At 36.2% G+C, this 23,570-nt stretch overlaps 1 protein-coding gene across 1 annotated transcript in view; it reads right to left on the bottom strand.

The window, feature by feature from the left end:
- The window catches only part of SOHLH2 (spermatogenesis and oogenesis specific basic helix-loop-helix 2), a 57,763-nt gene extending 34,987 nt beyond the window's left edge, over nucleotides 1-22,776 (bottom strand). The window contains exons 1-4 of the mRNA XM_044666087.1: nucleotides 22,729-22,776; nucleotides 15,400-15,614; nucleotides 3,025-3,086; nucleotides 2,841-2,945 (exon numbers count right to left, since the gene is read on the bottom strand). Coding sequence (XP_044522022.1) covers nucleotides 2,841-2,945; nucleotides 3,025-3,086; nucleotides 15,400-15,614; nucleotides 22,729-22,776 — 430 coding nt within the window. The remainder of the gene's footprint in view (nucleotides 1-2,840; nucleotides 2,946-3,024; nucleotides 3,087-15,399; nucleotides 15,615-22,728) is intronic.
- Between the last annotated feature and the right edge of the window lie 794 nt (nucleotides 22,777-23,570).

The following is a 23,570-nucleotide window of genomic DNA, read 5'->3' as shown; positions in this document are numbered from 1 at the left end:
TACCAAAATAGATTCTATAATTATGCCCAGAAAAATTAAAGGACCAGGTAGCCAATTAAATGTTATCTGGAGGCTACTTTACAAATTAAATCATTTGAGCAGTTTCTTCCAGTCCTCTTTCTGTGACTCTTCAAAAAAAAGATGCAAATATCACTTGCTTGTAAGGTGTTCCTAACTTAGATACCACCACAGTCCTAGAAAAATCATCAATAATCACTGGTGATCAATAATTCTAATAGAGATGAAGACTGGAAGCTGAAGCTGACTTTCATGCAAATTGAAAAGGCAAATAAAACTAATCTAATTAAGTTATTTAGATAAAAGATATTTTCACAGCAGTGAGTGGAGTCAGGAAATCTGAATTCTAACCTAATTTTTCACTAAATGGTTAACTTTCAGGAAATTCAAATTTCCTTAAATATAAAATGAAGACGATAGTTAACTTGTTGACATTAAAAATAATGAAATGAGGCACTGTTTATGAAGGTGTTCTGAAAATCATAAGGTATATATAAATACAGAGTATTAATGGTACTACATTTTATGTTTATTCACATAGGATTATACTGAGGAAGCATGATGCATTGCTTGGCAATTTGCATTTTGGCAGTTAGGTGGTACAATGGATATGAGCACCGGGGCCAAAGTCAGGAAGCCTTAAGTTCAAATTTTGTTTTTGATACTTACTAAGCTGTGTAACTCTGGTTTACGTCACTTAATTTCTATCTGTCTCAGTTTTCTTAACTGAAAAGGGGATAACAGCAGCATTTTCCTCAAAAGTTTGTTGCGAGGATCAGATGGCATATTTATAATACACTTAAACACAGTGTGTGGCATATAATGGATGCTATATAAATGCTTATTTTTAAAATGAAGGAATAGTTGAGTAAAAATTACTAAGGACAAATGGTGTGCTTATATATAAGCCTATATATTTCACCTCACAATATAGCCTGGTAAGCTTAATGAGTTAAGAGCATGAGAGAATTGTTGATGACTTTACATGTGAAAGTCTTTGCTTTTTCAATAGGCATGAACACCCTATGGAGTGTGTCTCAGCATCAGCTATAATTGGAGTACATCAGGCTATTGTACAATCTACATTGTACACTAGAATGTAAGCCATCTGAGAATAAAGACTTTGGAGGATTCTTTGTGTTGCCAACACCTAGCACGCTGCCTTGCTTGTGGTAGAGGTGGATCATAAATGGGCTTATAAATGGAAGCAAAGCTGGAAATTTGAGAAATTCGGAGACAGCTAATAATAAACAAGATACCAAAAAAATAGAAGGCAGACCAAGATCCCTGAATTTTGGTAAGGAAAAGCAAAAGTTGGAAAGACTCCCTCTTTCTATGTAATAAACCCATCACCACTTTAACCCTAGAAATGGCAGCAGGGAGAGGCAGTGATAGAACCTCTTGGCTGGAGAGTTGGTAGCTGCAGAAAGGAAAACGATGTGGCTATGCTTTTAAAGGAGTGGTAAATGTTCTTGAACCTCAATTCTAACCAAAAGTGTCTTGTTAGAGTTCATGAATTGAAAATTAAGACTGTGATCTAAATGGGAACTGCAAGAAAGGGCTAAACCATAAGGTGAAAACGCAAAATCTGGATTTTGCCTTCTACTCTTGCCATGCATTACTGAAATGGTGCCAGATATATGGACAACGAGTTGTTTCTCTAATAACCTAAATTCATTTCCTTCCAATGGGGCTCCAAACCACTGGGATTGCACCATAAAGTTGCAGGTCTATAGAGGTCTTCAGGGTAGAAAATAGGACTTATTAGGGGAAGGACAATATTGTGATTATTATTGGCTCCTGACTTTTGTGGTGGTGTTTTTTATTTCCTGCATTCTTTCTCTAGAGCAGTGGTTCCAAACTTTTTTGGCCTACCACCCCCTTTCCAGAAAAAAAAAACATTACTTAGCCCCCTGGAAATTATTTTTTTTAATTTTAATAGCAATTAATAGGAAAGATAAATGCACCTGTGGCCATCATCTCACCCCTGGATCGCTGCAGCACCCACCAGGGAGCAGTAGCCCCCACTTTGGGAATCACTGCTCTAGGGTAAAATACAGGCAATCTTGTATATGATATGCATTATAACATTAAGTGGCAACTATAAACCTCTACCCAAATCTGTTGATATCTAAAAGTAAGACATTTGCTGAAGTTGTCTGGAAATTTATTCAAAGAGAAATTTGGGGAACAGTTCTACCGTACCAAAAAATAAATTGAAACTAATTTACATAAGCCTAGTGCTTGAACTTCTGAACTACAGGTTACACTTATATGGCAAACAATATTTACAACATTGATTTTAAGCTAGTCAATGAAGAACTATCCCAATGTAGCACAAAACACATTTGAACTGGAAATCTGAGTTCCCAGCTCTACCACTAATTTACTCTAGGATCTACAGTATCCAGTTAACTTCTGGGATAGGAGTTCTTAACCAAGAAATATTTTTATAACTGAATAATATAATTTTCAACATAATTTTGTATATTTTAGTTCATGCATTAAAAAGTGATTCCGAGAAAGGATCCATAAGGTTTTGCCAGGTTGCTATTTTGACCATGATCCAAAAAAGGGTAAGAACCTTTGCTCTCAAGGGTTCAGTTTGCTCATCTGACAAAAGGAGTTGGATTAGATGATCTCTGGGGTCCCTTCAAGTGAAACTCTGTCTCTTTGACTGTCAGTGTATACTGTGTACGATGTCATTGTTCTACAAATAGTATATAGAAATGTCAAAAAAGATACCTAATTCTAAATACCATTTTAAAGACATAATACAACAAGACATGTCTTAAACTTCTGGAAATTCATTTTTCACTTACCAGTTTTTGAGAAGAAGGTTTTCCAATAATTTAGTACAATACTCATTTTTTCCATTGTTAGTGGTTCTGTTAAAATAATATCTGCTCCATGGCCTGAAATGCAATCTAAGAATCTTTGGATTAAATATTGATCTAGCAGTTTTCATTTGATGAAAAAACAAGAGTCTACCAGAGTGGCACATACCTTCAAAATTTTCAGGGATTATAAAAACAAACAGCAAGTGTGTGTTTTTCTTTTTGCCAAATCTGGAAGGGAAAAACACCAAGTTAAAATGACACAAAATCAACACTCTAAATTCCAAGCTTAAAAGCTTAGTTGTTATTTAGAAGAAGAATGGCTTTCCCTGGATATTCTACAATCTGAAATTATGACATGATGAAAACTCATTGGTTCAGACTCTACTAGTCCATAAACTATGATAAAACTGATATAGATTATGCTCCTGTTTGGCTTTCTATTTATTTAAAAAGAAAAGACTTTCAATACTATGGCAAATCAAATTTTTAGGAGAAATATTTTAAATCACCATATTTAAAGAATATTTATTTTAGGCAACAAGAAATGGTAGGCAATTGATATGCCTATTACAAAACATTTTTTATTTTTCATTAAGCAACAGCAGTCTTGGTCCTCTGGGAAAAGGCATCTCTCTGACTTCTACTTGTGGTTCTGCCATCAACTAGCTGTGTAACTCTGGGTAAGTCACTTAGCCTCAGATACTTCCATGTTTGACTAAATGATCTCATCAGTCTTTCAATAAGAAAGGAATATGATTCTAGAGCTATGACTCCATGATTCAAAACTCCCTGAAAACATATATGCCCAGAATATATGTTCTAGGTACTTAATATACTTATTGGTTTTAGTTATTTTATTTACTTCAAAGTTACAAGGGGGCATCCCATTAAAAACATTATATAATTTGCTGAGTTTCTAATCATTTAGTCTAAACTTTCCCTTAAATTCTATAACATGACATTTAACTCATAGACATTAATTTAAATTGGATCCTGCTTCAGGAGATGCAGAGTTCTTAGGATTAAGTATGATTAGCTCTAGATAATGAGAAAAGAAATGCTCAAGAGGGAATGTGCATAAAACATTTATTCTGAGAGCAAAAGCAAGGTGAGTGTAGTACAGTGAATATAACACTGGTCTTTGCATCAGGAAGAACAAAGAACAAAAAAATTGAATATTATTTAAGAAGCTTACTGATTAACTCTGGGTAAATTATTTAACCTTTCTCAGCCTCAGTTTCCTCATCTTTAGATATGACATGAAAATAGATATGATAATAGCATCTACCTCACAGGATGACTGCCAGGATTTTGCAAATTCTAAAGTGCTATAGAAATGTTAGTTATTATAAAAATTAGAAGAAAAAAATGGGAGATTCTTACAGAATTCTTCAGTCTTCGTCCTCTTTGACCTCTCTACAACTTGCAACACTGTTGATTACACCACTTTGCCTACATATTCCTTTTTCTCTCTTGGCTGCCATAACGCTATTCTGCTGGTTCTTCTACTTATTTGAAGATTCCGTTTTAGTTTTCTTTGTTGACTCCTCATCCGTTTTCCACCTCAATGGAAATTAATACTCTCAGTGCTCTTTCTTGAGCGTTCTTGTTTTTGGTTCATTACTGAATATTTAAATATCTTCTCTATAAGTTGAACTCACAAAATCTAACCCTAATCTTTCTACCAAACTCTGGTCACACTAGCAACTACTTGCCTGTCATTAGCATCTCAAACTAAACACCAATAAAATGAAATATATTCCCTCTGACAGGCCCCTCATTAAAATTTGCCTCTTTCTGTTGATAATACACTATCTTTCTAGTCACTAAAGCTAGAACCTTGGAGTTATAAAGGACACTTTCCTTATACTCCTAAATCCCATCAGTTGCCAAGTCTTGCCAATTCTGCTTTCCCAATATCTTTCACATACATCCTCTTCTCTTCCTTAATATGACTACCATTAGTCAAGCCTGCATCTCTTCTCCCTTCCACTGCTAAAATAAAAGGGATTCTAAGTGACCTTCTTGCTTCAAGTGCCCTCTCCAATTCATCCTTCAGAGAGATGTCAAGATAATTTTCCTTAGGTCCAATTTTTACACTGCTCAAAAATCTTTTGTCATGGCTGTTTAGTTTCAGCCATATCAGACTTTTCATGATGTCATTTCAGGTTTCTTAGTAAAGATAATGGAGTGGTTTGCCATTTCCTTCTCTAGATCATTTTACAGTTGAGGAAACTCAGGCAGAGTTAAGTAACTTGCTCAGAGTCACATCGCTAGCAAGTGTCCAAAGCCTGATCTGAACTCCAGAAGGTGTGTCTTTCTGACTGTGGCCCTCTATAAAAACCTTTAGCAACTTCCTACTATTGATAACATAAAATACAAACTCCTCAATCTTTATTTAAAGTCCTAAATAAAATAGCCCCTATATGGGACTATAAGTTTTTGTATTACTTGCTTCATGCATATTCCAGTCAAATTAGCCAATAAAGCTGTCCCTGAAATTCAATATTCTTTTGCCATCTCCATGCATTTGCATAGGTGACCTTTTCTTCATGCCTAGAGTTTACTGCCTTCCTTATCCCAGTCTCAGTATACATTCTGCACCTTAAAGTAAACTATCTCTTTTTGTGGTCTTTCTTAGGTCTCTGCCATTTAATGAATTCACTTTTTTTCCCTTACATTTCATACTGTATCCTGGAAGCATAAAGTAAGCTCTCTGATGGCAAGGCTATTTTGTTCCATCTTAAATTCCTCAGGATCTAACATATATTACGAATTTAATAAACATTTGGTAAATTGAGTGGGGTACAATTAGTACTGACTGATTAAAAGGTTAACAAGAATTAGTGAACATTTATTAATCACCTATTATATACTAAGCCCAGTGCAAAATTCTTTACAAACATCTCATCTGATGAAAATAAGAATACCCAAAAGGTATGAGGGTATACCTTTCCTCTCCTAAATGGTTCATCATTGTGTGGAGTTGATCTTGGATATGTTAAGACTCTTCCAGTTGAGAGATGAGTCTGAATGGATTTATGTCTTCTGTCTCCTTTCTTTGATATGCAGTAAGGTTCTAGGCTCCTCAAGGGCAAGGACTTTCTGCTTGTATTTAATTTTATAGAATTTATCTAGTTCTTGTAATTAACCACCAGACTAAGTTTGGAAAGGCTTTTCACTAGAAGATTGGCCTTTATGTGATGAGTTTCTTTGTAGGAATTGTAAAGGAATTAAGGACTTGTCCATCTATAAGCATAGGTCCATTTAAAAAAGTTGCCTTCTATAATGGAATATCCAAATAAATGAAATCAAAGACCCCCTGAAATATTCAAGTACAGTCAGTTCTACTAACATGCTTGTTTTGAAAATGTGAATTTGTTCCAAAGTGATTGACAAATTAGAGAACGACTTGAATAGAATGTGAGTTTATTTGTGCAAGATTTCCTCAGCAAGAAAACAGAAAACCACATTCAGTTGAACCATTCCCTAAGGACATCCACTTCAAATATCTATCAGCATCCTTAGTTCATTACACACATCATTCTCTAAGGTTAGATGACATCATTTGAAAATAACTCACAAGCTGCAACTCTTCAGATGCCCATTTCCACAAGCAAACCAGATCCTTTACAAGGTAAAGTGATTTTTTTATTGTATATTTTCTGGCACAGGAGAAGCTGTGGGCAGAGGAGAGATGGTCTGAACCTTAAAGTCTGCTCCACTGCCCCATTTACAGCCCAGAGAAGCAATTTCTCTCAATCATGCCTGCCTGGAGGCAAGAAAGGTACCAGGGCACAAGTGAAGCAGTAGTCTAAGAATGCTGACAATACCACCATTTACTGTAGTATTTGCATATTTAATATTTCCCTTAAAGGGAATGTATAATATCATATAACATTTATATGTGTGTATGCCTACTTGTTTATGTAAATATATCTGTGAATATATTTGGTTTTCATTGCTCAATTTTTAGGAATTCAATTGTTGTTATAGCAGAACTGACTGTATAGGATATAGTAGATATAATCATGACTATGGGGAAGAAAGAAGAGAAACTAATGCATTTATTACAGTCTAATGTACATTATAATTACTCTGAGCTCTTTCTTTTCCTAATTAGACTAAAAGCTCTCTGAGGCTTTTGGAATTCAAATCATTCATCTTAATTTCCCAAACCAAGTATATATAATGCTTTATACAAGCAGGTGCTTAATGCATGTTTTTGAATAGATGAATAAATAGCAAAATAAAAGCAAATGTGAGGAGAGATGAGTTGCAAACTTAGAGGCATATTGGTGGGGCAACTTGTCCAATTTAGGAAATCAGTTCGAGAAAATAATGCTAACAAATTTCAATAGGACACTTTACACATGAAATTTCATTTCCCATTTCATTTCAAAATATCATTGTGTACTTTTTCAAAGAATTATATGACAAAAGTTGCTTGGAGCACATACTAAACAGACTTGTACACATGGATATATATGTGCCAGTTTCAGATTATGAGCTTTAAAACAGAGTCAGCCAGCACTTTTGGGGGTGGGTGTGGATTAGTACAATATCAATTGCCAACTAAGACAGTTTCCCTCCTATAGACTACAGATTATGGGTTTCTATAAAAACATATTCAATAGTTAATAGAGTTTCCAGAATCCAACATTCTGCTCATAACCTCAGCTGTTCATATTCTCTCCCAATCAATAAACTAAATTAGCCACTAGTGTTTCTAGTTTCCAGGGGCATCAAAATAAAACCTGGTTCATGTATTCAATACTGTTTTTTTAAGTTCATGGTTCTTTTTCAGTCTCTGTCAAATAATATATTTGCTACTTTTCTTCTTAGGCATACACCCTTAATCAGAGAGTCTATGTACATTAAAAAAATTGAAGAACTGGCATTCTGAATTTGGAGTCAGAGAACTGGGTTCAAATCCGGACTGCCAATCATGCTACATTAAGCTAAGTCACTTAACTTCTCTGGACCTCAGTTATTTCATCTATCAGCCAGCACTTTTGGGGGTGGGGGTGACCAGGCAAGATGAGCACCGTCTTCTCTTCTGGATATAAATATATAAATTACATGTCCTAAGAACATAATTTTATGATGGTGGGAGCATATGCATCAAGTTTAAATTCAAAGTGATTTAAATATAAATATTTTAATGGGCAAAAAGTATTCATTAATTGGAAAATCTAGATATTCACCTTTTCAATACAGCATGTATCTATCAAACTTTTTATCTTCTTCCAAGCCCTCCCAGGAGCTCCCCCAAAGTAGTTTTAGTTCTGGTCGTTTCTTTGAATTCACCAAGTATGGCTTTATTACTTCAAGAATTAACATTAAAATAAGTAGTAAGCGCATGGGTTGGGGTGGACATGATTGGGGATGTGGACTCGAAACTACCACACCAATGCAACTACCAACAATTTGGAAATTGGTCTTGATCAAGGACACATGACAAAACTAGTGGAAATGCGCATGGGTAGAGGGGGTGCGGGGGGGGTTGAAGGGGAAAGGAGGAGCATGAATCATGTAACCATGTTAAAAATGAATATTAATAAATGTAAAAAAAAATAAGTAGTAAGGACATTAAATTCCCAACTTGGATTCTTCTATACTGAACTGACCAAGAGAACCATATTGATAGTTTGTGATTTCCAAATTTATAATTGAAAAATCTTCTATAGCTCTCAAAGTCTCTAGGAAGCAACTTTCACAGTACCTAAAAAGGGCTTTATGGGATATATGCCTGTGCTCTAAATTAACAGGGTATTTTAAATCTAAATACCTTGCACTGCTGAAATCAAGGTCATTGTTTCCTAAGAATTATGTGTGGGAAGAAAATTAGGGTCTGAATAAATTGTCATGCTACCTTTTCCTGGGCATGCCTGGTCGTTTAAGATATGACATCAGCAAATTTAGTTTGTGATCTTGGATAAATCATTCCTTTGTCCAGGACATATGTGAAATTAAAGAATGGACAAGATGATCCCTTTCCCTTCAAGTTCTAATATTTTACATCTATGGTAGTGTAAATAAAAGTCCAGAGACTTTTAAATGACCTATGGCAGAGATCTCAAACTCAAATTGAATGTATGAATTAAGTAGCATATAGGTGGCACAGTGAAGAAAGCATTGGACTTGGATTAAGGAAGTCCTGAATTCAAATCCTGCTTCAGACACTTACTACCTGTGCAATCCGTGCCATATCATTAAAGTGCTCTGTGCCTCCGTTTCCTCAACTATAAAATAGGGATAATAATAACTTCTATCTCCAGGTGCTAAGGATAAAATGAGATAAGTGCTTTGTAAATCTTTAAATGCTAGCTATCATAGTATTTAATCAATTTGCACTACTGCTATCTACAATATTTTCTTCAAAAATATCTATAAATCTGATTACCTTCTTGAGAGGTCCAATTATAGGCCACACATTCTTTCCCTCCCACCTCTCCACCACCATATAGCTCACATTATTAAATAAGATCTCTTTGAAAGAGGAAAAATTTAATATGTACATGGAAAATAAACTACCACATGTAAACATTTACTATAAAAAGGATCTCCATACCTCTCCTGAAATTCAGATGATGATGTTTTGATTACTTTTATTATCAATTCTGTTTGATTTTGTTACTTGTTCTCTTAACTGGTGTATAATTATTGCCCACTCTCAAATTTCCTACAAATCATATGGGAAGGAAGGGAAGTTCAGCCTATATATTAAGACAAAATTAATCTGAAGAAAGAGAAATATGGCTACAAAATATCAAAGGAGGGACTTATCAATAGGTCATTTGCATAAAAATTTGATATTCTAACCTGAATATGAAGGGGTTTCTGTAAGGAGGCAGGCTGAACACTGTTAGGACTCTTTGATCATAGAAGATTGATTTTATCTTAGAAATATGTAATCACTCAATCACAAAATTCATAATAAAGGAGCAGAAAGCTAGACATTACTGAAAGAAAACAGTTTTCCAGAAAATATATTTTAAAGAGTTCAGAGAAAGAACAGGCAAGCTCAAGCAGCCTAATGTTTTGAAGGAAGTCAGCCAAAGAATGTGCTTCTGATAAAGTGGAAAAATGAAAACTACTAAATGACACCAATGTGGAGATATGGAAATGATCAACTCAGATTTTTAAAATGACATTAGAAATAAGGCCAAATCATTTATGACATAAAGAGAAGCCAAAGCCCTATGAAAGTAGCATCAGAAGCACTAAATCCAAGAAGATGCTAAGGCTGATGAGACTGGGGACTGATATCAAGACAAAACAAAAATCTAAATCTCCATCAGGGTCAAAAGAAAAAGAAATAACAATCATTCAGTATTAATTAAAGAAAGGATAGAACTGGTCCTTGGAGTAGATGGGATAACAGAAATGAGCTCTCCCATTCCAATCAAGAAATGTGCACAAGCAGGCAAATTCAGGAAGAGTTGATGAGCAGTAACAAGTAACTATGAAAATTAGGAAGGGCCTATTTTTTTTTGTCAAGAGTTAAAGCTTGAAGGAGAATTAGTGCTTCTGAGAAAAGATGAGGAAGAAGAGTATTCCAGAAATGGGGGAATTTATGCATTATCTGAAGAAAGTATTACTTGTTTTTTGCCAAGTGTAAATTTTTAAGTTTCAGTTAAACCCTTCACTCCTGTATGACAATCCTTTTTGTTCTTCATTTCTAACATACACTTCAAAAAAGTTATTTTTAATCTACATCTCCTGTCCCCTCAGAACTCCTCCACTGCCTTTTCCTTGTTCCCTCATTGACTCCTACTTTATGGAAAAAATGAAATTCCTTCTTTCCTATTTCACGTCTCTTTATCATCTTCTACTTTCTCCTCCCAAAGAATGTGGCACAATGGAAAAAAACAAATAAACAAAAAAAAACCTTGAATTTGGAATCAGAGGACTGGGTTTGAATCTCAGTCCTACTTCTTTCTGCATGTGTGAATTTGAGTAAGTCACTACATCTCTGCTAGGTATTGTGCTAGGCATCAAGGAATATAAAGACATAAATGAAAGACTGGGTCCTCAAGGAGCTGACATTCTTTCAAGGAAAACAATGTATACATATAAAAGTATACACAAAACAAAGACAAAATAAGTAGAAGGCAATATTTGAAGGAAGGAGACAATAATAGCTGGGGGGATCAGGAAAGAGCATAAGTAGGAAATGGTATTTGAATTGAGCTTTGGAGGAAACGAGAAACAAAGGATAAGAGAGACTGCATTTCAGGCTTGGAGAACAGACAGTGTAAAGGCATAGAAATAGGAGATGGAATGTCATCATAAAGAACAAGAAACTTAAGAGTTTGGTAGAATTGTAATATATTCAAGATGGAATACTCCTTTTACCTCAAATTCACTGTCCTTCCTAATCCCCCTATTTCTACTGAGAATCCCTAGGTTTTTTCTAGCTCTCTATGATCTCTAATCCTATGACAAGACTGAATAGTGGGGGTTGAAGCAGGTATCAAACACATGGTCTACAGGCTACATATGTCCCATAACACTATCAAATATGGCCTGAATCAGCTTAAAATAGAAAAAGGAAATATTAAACAAAATAAAAAAATACTATAAAACAGAGATAATTCTAATATGTGGTTTTCTAAGTCAATAAGTGAACCTCCATCCTTATGTATAGGTTAGTGGCTCCTATTTCTAATTGAATTTGACATCAGTGCTCTAGAAGACAATATAGTTAGGTAGATTCAGGAACCAGGGAAATAACTGGTCCTAAAGACAACATCACCAATGAGTCAATGTCAGCTTAACAAGTTTATATGCCACTTCAAGTTCTATACAATGCTTTCCTCCTAATAAAGTAGGAAATTTAAATACTTTATCTTAATCTTATAGATGAGAAAATGAACTTAGGTAAAGTGATTCACTCAAGATCAGAAAACTAGTAACCATAAACTATGATTTAAACCCAGAATTTCCCAAGGTGATACCTCAGTAATCTGTACCCTATGCTATTTAAGGAATACATCTTTAGCCTTAGAGATCAATCCTTGTCCTTGTGTGCTGTTCAACATCTTAATTAATTACTAAAAGACAAAGGAAAACATTGAATTTTTGGAGAACACAAAATTTGGAAGGATAACTAACAGTAGATGGAGTTAGAATCAAAAAAGATCTTTACAGGCTAGAATATTATACTAAAATCTATTAAGAAGAAATATATTAGGGATAAAGTCTTATATTTGATTTCCAAAATGGAATTTTACAAGACAGTGAGGTATAACCAGACATCAATCTACCTGTAGTAAGTTTTAGTACACTGCAAAATCAAAATGAGTAAAAAGAAAACAAAAAACCATGATATTGAAGAAAAAAGTTTAATGCTGTTCTAGGCTATAGTGAAAGTCATATTGTTCTGAATAAAGGAGATGATATTTCTATTAGATATACATTGTCTCAATCAGGGCACCTTAGGAGTAATGTAATTAATTTGGCAAAGACAAAGGAAATTTAGAATGTGCCCAGGAAATGGGGATCAATATGAACTGAAAAGAACATTTTAAAAGAGGACTGGTTGAGTAGTTCCCCTAAAAATGGCCTGGGAAAATATGATCATGGTGTTCAAATCTGAAGGGATCATTTTATGGATCAGAAGTTAAACTTGTTCTGCTTGTTCCCATAAGACCTAGAGTAGACCAATGAATGGAAGTTTAAGGGAAAATTTTTTCTAACCTTTAGAGGTATCCAAAAGTGAAGTGGGATGCCTTGTTAGGAAATGGGTTTCCCTTTCATTGGGGATTTTCGAGAAGAAGCTAGACTTTGGAGCAGGTAATTTAGAAAGGATTCTTGACCAGTTGAAATGAATTTTCTATGAGGTCACTTCCAACTTGAATTCTGTGAAATTCAATTCTTGGTAGCTAAGTAGACTAAGAAGTTTAATTCTAGTTTGCTCTAGTCCCAAATGATCTTGTTTCTACATCTCCACATCAAAATCATTTTCCTACTCCCTTAGTTTTCTTTATATTTTAAGAAAAATTGTACATTCAGCCATAATTTGTTTTCTTTCAGTGATCTTTCCATCTCTTGGCTTTAAGAAAATTTGGTTCTCCTTTGAGAAGGAAACTAAATCCTGTCTGTGTTTCAGGTCTCCTTGGGAAGCAGAGATAAAGAATTCTCAATACACAACCGCCATAATTTCTAAGATCTTAAAAATAATTATTGAAGAGGGAAGTCATTTGAACATAAGCATACAATGGTAGCCATTTATGGTTAAGATGGACAATAGAGTTCCCTTGGTCCAAAATTCCAATTTTGGTTTTCAACTCTAAAAAAAATAATTCTACTCTTCTATGAATATTATGACAAAAAACCTCTTTGTTTAAAAAGTTTACAGGAAATTACTAAACAAATGAGCTTTCCTTTTTCTTTTATGTTTAATGGTTAGTAAAAAGTGAGGGTTCCATTTTCTGTTGTAAAAAGTTCTAAATTTCTTTAGGCTTGGAACATAATAGCATCAGGTTGCAAGAATATAAATTGTCAGCCTGCCTACATCATAACCTTGCACTCTAAATTATAAAAACTGATTCAGTTTAATTGAATGCCCCATTATCTCTGACCTTTCTTTTGGCTCATTCTTTAAGCAATAAAAGCCTTGCTCTAGATATCAACATTTTCTCTCTTAGTTTGGCAAACAAAGAAAAGCTGGAATATGTCCAGGAGGTGGGGATCAAGATGGTATGAACTGAAAACATTATTTTAGAAGAGGATTGGTCTTATCACTAGTTGTCATACCTCTCCAGGTTATTCTGCTGACTCTCTGGACTTTCTCTAGCATGCTGCAGAAACCTCCCCACCTCGAAATTCAATCTACCCCCAGACTTTTTACCCTGGATGTACCTTCTGCTGCGGCCCCTTCCTCTGATTGGCTAGTTCCTCTCAGAACCTCCATTTTGAGGAAAACACTCAGGCAAACCAAGTCTTTATTTTGCCTCAGGATCTCCACTCCTGATCTACTGGCCTTTCTCTAGCATGCCCTTAAGTAGGTACATTCCTTCCTATATTTCATCTTAATTTTATGTGTTTTGTTCCCCCATTAGAATGTAAGTTCTTTGAGGACAGGGGCTTTCTTTCTCACTGCTGTGTCTGTATTCCTAGCATTCAGAAACACAGTGCCTTGCAAATGTAAGTGCTTATCAAGTGTTTGTTGACTCAACTTGACTTACATTGTATAATGTCTACACTAGGGGCATTAGAAATGCTTACTAGTGACTTCTCAGTCAAAATCCATCAAAATAGAAGATACCTATTCATCTTGTGAACCAGAAAACATCTCTGATACTTTAAGATTTCCCCCCAAAACTCTTTCTTCCCTCATTTAGAAAGTAGGTTAAGTTGGTATAATAGCAAAATGAAAGGTAGTATGAAGACATACCTTTTTTGCTATCCCTATAGTGGTCTAACCCAAATGATAAGAGAGCACCAGAATTAGGCAGGACCTAATCACCCCCATCTTTTCAAATAGTCTTTGGAAATACTACATTACTAAATTTCTTTCCAAAAGAGAAATAAGGATTTCTATAACCTTCCTAATTGGGTATATTTTATTCTAGATTATCTCTGAGAAATCATAAAGGGTTGTTTGCCCAATCTATTGCTTTGACAAAAAGTAGCTGGCAGCAGCCAACTTTGCATTCCTCTTGCAGTACAAGTTCCTATGGTATCACCACGTGGGTCCTTTCACCTATGGGCCAGGAGGTCTTTAGCCTAGCTAGTTCAACCTGGAATACCCTAGTTTGTATATGTATTTTGTGGGAAGGGGTAAATTTGCAATACTTGTTTGGGTTAGTTTCTGGTGTAGGAGTTCTCCAGTAGTTTCAAGATACCATAGCCATGATTTAAGAAAATCAGCCCAGTCTAGATCTTTTGAAGGAATTTAAGACTCCTTAGAATATAGCTTTAAGTCATATCATCCCTTCTATCCCTGGTTCCTCAGCCCTCTGGAATGGGCCTATGCCAGCCCAAAGGGCTTTAAAATGGAATAGGAACATTGAGACTGCTCAGTTTTAGACCTAAGTAATAATATCTACAACAATAGCTATCATTTAGAATTTATAAAGTATTTCAATTCTGCATTCATCTTAGAACTCCTCCAAAATAAAGGAGAGAGCACATTAACAATAGGGTATCATCCCACCCCACAAAGATAGGCTCACTGGTCTATAAACATAGATCCCATATGCTGGAAAGTTAGATACCCAATTTCTATAAGCAGGGGGGCAGCAACAACCAATAAGGAAATGCTAAGATGTGCCCTGGGACACTGCTAAGAGTTAATATATGATTAATTTATTTTTATTTTATTATTTTATTTTTTATTATTCTATATTTAGTTTATAAAGGTTCCCCTGGAATGGATTTATGGAAGACTTGCTATAAATAACTAATTATTTTTCCCCACCTAGTTTTTTTTTACTTTTTAAAGTAGAGCAGATCACTTATATAACAAAGGAAAAAAATTTTTAATCAATAAATATCCTATTATGCTTTTATCCATCATTTTCAAATTTACCTAATTAATTTGATTGCTTCTAGCTCCTCTGTAGTTGGCAATGAATTCATCTTCAGGAAAATCATGTTGAATGTAAAATCATCCAAAAAGATCAAAGCATTCTTCACATCACTAATGGTGATTGTAATTTCAGCTGTATTTGAAAATAATCTCTGTATAATATCAGCCAGGGTCCCAACAGCAACATCTCCAACTAATAAGAGGTCAATTTCAGCCTAAAGGAGTTGGGGGGTGGGATTGGGGAAAGTACAAGCACCACATGATTAGTATAGATACTGAGAGAAGATCCAAGAGCTGTCAAAAAAGAGAAAAACAAATGATATAAATATACAGACTTCATTTCATTAATATACTTGTATTATTTATTTAAGAAATTGTTTTTATATAAACCCTTACCTTCCATTTTAGAATCAATACTGGGTATTGGTTCTAAGGCAGAAGACTGGTAAGGGCTGGGCAATGGGGGTTAAGTGACTTGCCCAGGGTCACACAGCTGGGAACTGTCTGAGGCCAGATTTGAACCCAGGACCTCCAGTCTCAGGGCCTGGCTCTCAATCCACTAAGCCACCCAGCTGCCCCCTAATTGTATTATTTCTAATAATTTCCCCAACAAATATAATGTGGTATTTGAAATGTCTACTTTTCACAGAATCACAGAGTTGGAAAGGATCTTGGTGGCCAATTAATTTATGCAAACTACACCCCCCCCAAAAGAATACCCTCTAGATGGTACCTGACAAGTTATTATCATAAATATGAATGAAGATTTTCAATGTAAGTAATTCACTATCTCCAGACCACCTTCAAATAGCTTTAATTATTAGAAAGGTTTTCCCTATATTTAGCCTGTGTTTCCCTCTTTGCAAGTAGATTCTGCTCTCTAGGCCCTCTGCTTTTAGTTCTGCCTTCTGAGAGCAAGCAGAACAAGTCTAATCCCTCTTGGAGGTGTGTGATGTGCCCAATAAGTTTGTCCATGGACTCTCAGAAGATTTTCGGGGGATCTATGATTAAAGAAATACAATCACTAAGGATGCTGTATGTACCTGAGAGTTTACACAATTACACATATATACATTTCAAGGATATGAAGGAAGATATCATAACCCCCAATTTTCTCTTCAAACAGTCCTGAGAATACATGGACTTGAGGCTTTTCACATTCTATTCACTTCTCTGGATACTGTCTAGCCTATCAACATCCTTCCTAAAATGTGACACCTAGAATAAAATAATTTATACATATTTTCCTATGGCAAAAGAAAGCATAATAATTATCTAATATTCAAACTTCCAAGCTTGGTTAAATTTGGGGGAGTAGAGGTAAGTAAGTGGTAGATGAGATCATTAATAGAAATAAAGAAGTCTGGCTGTGCTAAAACCTTGAATAAATCATAAACAATGATAAAATCATAAACAATTCTCTACTGCTTGAGAGAAATATGGTTAATTTAAATTCTTGTATAGAGTTAGAAGATCAGGGTTCAAATACTGCCACTGATGGCTACACTTCAAACCACTCTTCAACACTCAGTCCTCAGTTAACTCTATAAAATGAGAGGGTTGGAAGAATTGGCCTCTGAAGTCCTTTCCAGCTCTAGAACTAGATCAAAAGAGGGGCAAACTTGCATAGTTTACCCCCCCCCCACAAAAGTAAATCAAATCTTTCATGCTTATCAATAATAGAACTAGGCTGATGAATAGCTACTGCACTTCCAGCCTGGACTCAATAAGGAGGGCCAGTCTAAGAAACAACCTTCCTTTATAAAACAACAAAACAAAATAAAAAGAATCTAGTACAATGGCACATTTGTAAAAATGGCTCCAGATGAACTAAATGAAATTCTAGAGTGATAGAGCTTTGCACATGCTCAGGTCACCTAAGATGGAAGCATATGGGAGACTACAAAGATCTGTTTCTAGAAGAAAATGTTTTGTGTTGCTTTACCATATGGGTGGCAACAGCTCTTTCCCTTGGCTGTGTACCTAGAATGGCCTGCATCTTTAAAAATACCAAATTGGGACAATCTTTCTAGCAGTATTCAAGGATGTATTAAAGTACAGACACTAATACTGAGCTGTGTGAAGAAATGACTATCTTCTCCCCTCTCTCTTTTAAATGTGGCAGCAGAATTGAATTAGGCATTTTGAGCTCTTTTGTCTTTTTTTTAATTCTAGGAGCTCCATAGAACCAGGGTGCCCTTGGAAGCTGGATTATAGGCTGAAGGTTGTTGTCTTGGAAGCCAGGGTATCGGAGGACTTTGAATTTGAAACTTAGTAGGACTATGCTATATAGAAACTGAGTTAAATTGTGAGCCTATTCCCCATCTCCTCACCATCTTCCCCAGAGACTGAAGTGGCATATGGAGAGATTATATCTCTCAGGTGGTGGGCGTGGGGTGGGGAACTCTTTGTTCTTGATCTGCCCATGTTGTAACTATTCCTTTGAAAAAGCTAATCTGTTGAAGTAGAACTGGGTTTCTGGGGACCCTTGTAATTGAGGGGAAACAAATTGGTAGGGGCTTGAGCCAATCCCAGAGACAGACTTTTCAAAGCTCTCTTAAGGGTCCAGGATAATCCTGGAGGAGGGATGAAATGTTACACACCTGGGGTTATGTAGTGCAACACTAGTTAACTTTGAAAAACAAGAACCAAATTGCTAAAAGTACCATAAAAATGACAGAAGCCTAAGAACTGAGGAAAGTTTTGGTAGAAATGGGCTTCCAGGAATCACCATTGGATCTATTTTTTTCTGCTTTCTCTTCCTTATCTTAAAATATTGCTACCATAAGTGTAGGCTTCACTCAACTCATTTTAACTGTCACTTTGAAATGGAAAGATTTCTTCAAAAGAAATCACAGCTGGTGACTGCTTTATTAGGAAGGTTTATGTTTCTTCTCCTGGCAACATTAAAAACCTAGAAAATCAAGAGCCATTCTTTATGGATTACTTATATTTTCACTGAGTCAGAATAATGGCGTTCTGTAGTACAATGTTATTCATTGTAGTACAATGATCATTCAGAAAATTTTTGATAAATAAGATTTTTGAAAAAAAGATATTTGATAAATATCTTCTGGTCACTTTTAATATCTTAACTAGTAGTTAATTTTTATACCTGAAAAGGTGAAAATCCACCAATTTTACTGATATGTTTTGATAAATTTAGAAGAAACATATTTAGAGCAAGTTATTTAGATGCTTACTGTTCAGTATATTATTTCTTGGTGTTAAAATATCTTACCTGAAACCCAAAACAATAGAACTTCTTTGGTGACCAAAATAACATACCATCTATTTGCGGAGGATTTTTAAAAACTCATAATCTGGATACAGAATTATTTTCTTTTAGTGAGGGGAAAATGGATATGGCTCAGTAAATAGCTTCCATCTAAATCACAAAAATGAAGGCATGACTACCATGCTACTAGTCTCTTATGAAAATAGCTTTCTATAGAATTGTCTTAATGCTATCCTATGTCAGGATGGAAAATAGTTTAGCTAAGATCAGGAAGTCACACCTTTCAAGGAGTGATAAAGAAGTCCAGTGAATTCTACGGATTCATCTATATGAATCTGTTTGCTAATACATTTTGTTGTTGTTGTTCTTAAGAAAGTATGGTCACTCTCTAGTTGCTAGGAACTTCAGTGTCATCAAGCATTCTATTCCTTGATCTGATGAGTTGCCTCGCCTTTTGAATCTTAATTGCTATGATTTTAATGTAAAATGAAGAAAACAATCTCTAAAGTAGAAAAAAATCCGAGTAAACTAAAGAATAACCTTTATGAGATCTCTGCAGGAGAAGTATGTTTCAATCTGTACATAATAATGAAAATAATTCTTTTCCCAGTTACTCTATTTAAGATAGGGCAATGATGGCAAATCTATGGTTCAGGTGCCAAAGCTAGTATGCAGAGCACTCTTTGTGGGCATGCAGCCACCCTCCCATCCACTCCGCCCCACCCCACTCCAGAGTTCATTACTAGAAAGGCAGAGTGTTTTGGGCAGAGCTGCTTCCTTCCACCTCTCCACCATGCCTGACATTTTTTCACATCACCCTCCCCGCCTCTGCCCAGCAGATCAATGGAGCATACAAGTGGTAAGGTGGCTCACAGGTGGCAGATCTGGAAGGTAACAGAGCACTCAGGCCACAACCCTCTCGCTCTCTATACTCCCTGAGGGCATTCCTTACTTTACTCACCCCTCAGCCCAGTAGCCAGATGGGAATGTCCAGCACTTGGGAGGGAGGGGCATGGCACACAGTCATGGAGGTGGGGCTTGGCATTCCATCTCTAAAAGGTCCCCCATCACTGGAAGATAGGGGTTCAATCTATGGTCCCAAGGTGTTTTTTTAATTTCCTAACTGTATTTCAATAAAATTGGTTTTCTTTTTTTTTGTTTTTTTTTTTTTTTTTTTTTTTTAACCCTTGTACTTCGGTGTATTGTCTCATAGGTGGAAGAGTGGTAAGGGTGGGCAATGGGGGTCAAGTGACTTGCCCAGGGTCACACAGCTGGGAAGTGGCTGAGGCCGGGTTTGAACCTAGGACCTCCTATCTCTAGGCCTGACTCTCACTCCACTGAGCTACCCAGCTGCCCCAAAATTGGTTTTCTTTTGCAATTCTATGTATGTTGTTTTATGTAGTTAAAAACAATATTCTAAAAAGAGGTATAAAGACTTTTCCATGATTACCAAAGGGGTTCATGACAACAAAAAAAGTTAAGAACCCTTGATCTGGTCATTCTTTGAGCCATTTATATAGACCTTAAATAGTCTTCTCGAAGGTTAAGCCTAAATGCAGATTATTAAAATTAGATACCTTGCCTAAAGATTAGCCACAATACAGAATTAAGGCAGGAGGGCAGCTGAAAGAACAAGTTTGCAGCATCTTAGCAGTGAGACAAACCTAGGTGAGGAGTACAAGCAGAGTACACTGGAAAGCAGTATTTTTAGCACCTGGAGCCTGAGAAGGTAAGGGTGGGTAAGTAGGAAGAGCCAAAGCAGATTTAACCTGCTTTACAATTTTGCCTGGAGCCTACCTAAAATTCAGTGATGGAAAGAAATTAGGAGATGATTGTGTTCTAGTAATTTATGTTAATTAATTTGGAATCAACTTTCATTTGAAATTATTATTCAATCTGAAACCCTATCTTGTTATGATTTTAAGATTGAAGAGCTAGAATAAGGTTCACCCACATTACAAACGAGTCAGAAAAGTTCCAAAAAGATATCTAAGCAAAAGAGCTGACTATAAAGCTAATTTTCTTTCCACTAACTTCACTGCCTCCCCAAAGTCAGTTTTATTATGTCCATGAACATCTTTTTAAGAGATTGGAGTGGAGATGGTCAAAAAAGTTAGCAAAAAGAACTTCTAGGGAACCTCAGTTTTTTATCTATAAAATGAGGGACAACATTACCTATTGAACCCACTTCCTAGGCAGTTTGGGTACAATAGATAAAATTAGGACTTCAAATGCTATGTATAGTCAGTTCTTTGAAACTCTCAGCCTTCTCTGAAAAGATACTCTACTGAATACCACAAATTGCACTTGTGATTAGAAACATTTTTGACTTGCCTAAAACTCAATCAACTAAATCTGGTGTTCACATGCTAAATGCTTTTTTCATTTAAGCACAAAATACTTTTTTTAACACTTTTATTTTCAAATAAAAATTATGAATGCTTTAATTTTTTTAAATAATCAAGCAATACTCCCAATACCTTATTTGAGTCCTGCTCATGGTAACATACAGAGAGTACCCTAACCATGAACATTTTAAAAACACTGGATTGATATTTGCAATCTGGAGCATACTAAGCCCTTAATTAGTAACAGCAGGTGCTGAAATGCTTAAAGCAAACTACTCCTGCATTTCACTGAGTTGTTATTTATGTCGTTGTTATCACAACAAACAGCCCTGACTCAAACAGTAGCAGCTGCACCACAATAACCCCAAATCTAAGAGCAAATGCTGGACTCCTGTATTCCCCAGGAGTCTAGGGATTTCAACTGCCACGGTCTGGGGAAACTGCACTTTGCCCAAATATAAGGAGCACAATTGGAGCATCAGCTTTTTTGACAGCAGAGACTACTTCTAGCCCTTTGTATTTCCTGCCCAGGTACATTGCTTCAGTGTATAGTAGTCAGTCAAAATTTGGATTTGTTTATTATCATATTCTATACAATAGTAATACTTTTGAGTTGAAAAGAGTCTACCACAATTTTCAGTTAAGAAATACATGTTACATTTTCTGTTCAGGCCCACCCCTCAGAGTGCTACTTACTTTTACATTACTTTCATGAAGTTCATTTTGGCTGACTGAAAATTATTTTAAAAGATTAGTAAAAAGCAAGCTTTAGTAAACAATTCACATGACCCTGTTCAAACAAAGATTTGATGAAGGGTAATTTGAAGAATGTGTAAGCTATCATAACTACAATGAAGGAACAGAAATATTCTATTTTTTTAAAGTAAAAAATTCAGATTTCCATAGAACAGTAGGCTTGGAATCAGGAAGACTCATCTTCTAGAGTTCAAATCTGGTCTCAGACACTTGCTAGTCGTGTGACTCTGGGACTGTCACTTAACCCTGTTTGTCTCAGTTTCCTCTTTGTAAAGCTAAATGGAGAAGGAAATGGCAAATAACTCTAAGTATCTTTGCTAAGAATACCTCAAAATGGGGTCATCTAGAGTAGGCCACAAATTAAATGACTGAACAATTATTCTAATTGTTAATCACTGAGACATAAATTGGGATTAAGATACAAGAAGATTTCAGGGCTCTATTTGAAGTTCCACTCCAATCTGATTAAAGAAGAAATAAAGGCGCTCCACTTGTTTTGGAATGAAATCACGGGAATTAAATTTTTCCAAGTTTCAAAACTAAGGAATCAGTAGAAATACAAATATAGCCTAAAATCCTTTACTTGGTATTTCTCCTTTTAAAAACTGCACCCTGAATTAGGGAATGGAAGGGCAAGACACAGGGACTCGAGTCCAATTGTTTTTCCTCATTTGTAAAACCAAGCTTTGTCTTTTCTCCATCATTTGGCCCTTTGTAGGGGTCAGAGGGCCACACCCCACAGTTTGGAGGAAACATGGGGAAGCAGCCAGCAAACGGAAAGGGCTTTTCCTTCTCGCAGTTTCTTGAACCCCACTGGGGCTCGCCCCTTGGTATAGTGGGTGTCTGCCACACTAGGTGGAAATTAGGGCCAGGCAAATATGAGAGACAAAGAGTAAATCAGTCCTAGGTTCTGGCCTGTGGCAGGGAGGGTGAAGCTCTCAGCCTAGTTGCCCCCCTTCTGGAGCTTCCCGTTTCTCGACTCCTTACCTTCTCAAAGACGCCGTAGTGATCAGCGCTCGTAATTGAACCCTCCATAACCCCGCTCCCCACGTGCTGCCGAGAGCCCAGGAAGCGCCGCTACCTTGAGGGAACCCAAGCAGAAGGCGGTCTCTACCTCAATCTCCCCCACCTTGACCACCCAGCCCCCAGGCTGCGGCCGCTCTGCTGCTGCTGCTGCTGCTGCGCTAAATGACTGGTGCCTCCGCAGCTGTGGGCTTGTGCGCCTGGCCCAGCCTTAAAGTGGCCCAGACTGAACTAGCCCTTGAGCCGCTTCACACTTGGTAGCCCGCCGTAGCTCCGCAATAAACAAGGTCTGGTTGAATTTTTTTTTTTTTCGTTGCTGTTGTTTTCTTTTTACTAAACAACTAAAACGTAAAGGTAGAACATCGGGACAGGGAGGTTTACTTGCTCAGATCACTCCGGTAGGTTGCTGGATCTGACCGGCTTAATTGTAAGTTTTCCTTCCACCTTAACCGGAACTTTTAGAGTTCTCAGAGATGCGTGAAAACACCACTGAGAATACCATGAAGATTGTCAAGGTTTACCGAAAGTCCTAAATGATTATTAAAAGAAGTCCCTAATGAATCATGTTGGACCTGTGTTTAGTAAATTCTATTTCAGCTCATCCCCCATTTTTTTCCAACTAAAGAAATTGATACAAGAGATGGCAGAAGCCTTTAGGGTGGATACATAGTTATTAGACTCTCGTTTGGACCTTTTCCCTTTCTGTATATTTTATTTCTTGTGATTTCTCCATTGATGGGGGAGGAAGGTGGCCATTGGGAAAGGTGCAGATAAAGAGAGGGAATTAGTACTTATTTTAGGTTTGC

The sequence above is a fragment of the Gracilinanus agilis genome, chromosome 3 (assembly GCF_016433145.1).
Source record: "Gracilinanus agilis isolate LMUSP501 chromosome 3, AgileGrace, whole genome shotgun sequence".
NCBI lineage: Eukaryota > Metazoa > Chordata > Mammalia > Didelphimorphia > Didelphidae > Gracilinanus > Gracilinanus agilis.
The sequence above is the reverse complement of the archived record's forward strand: the minus strand, read 5'-3'. Positions and strand labels throughout refer to the sequence as shown.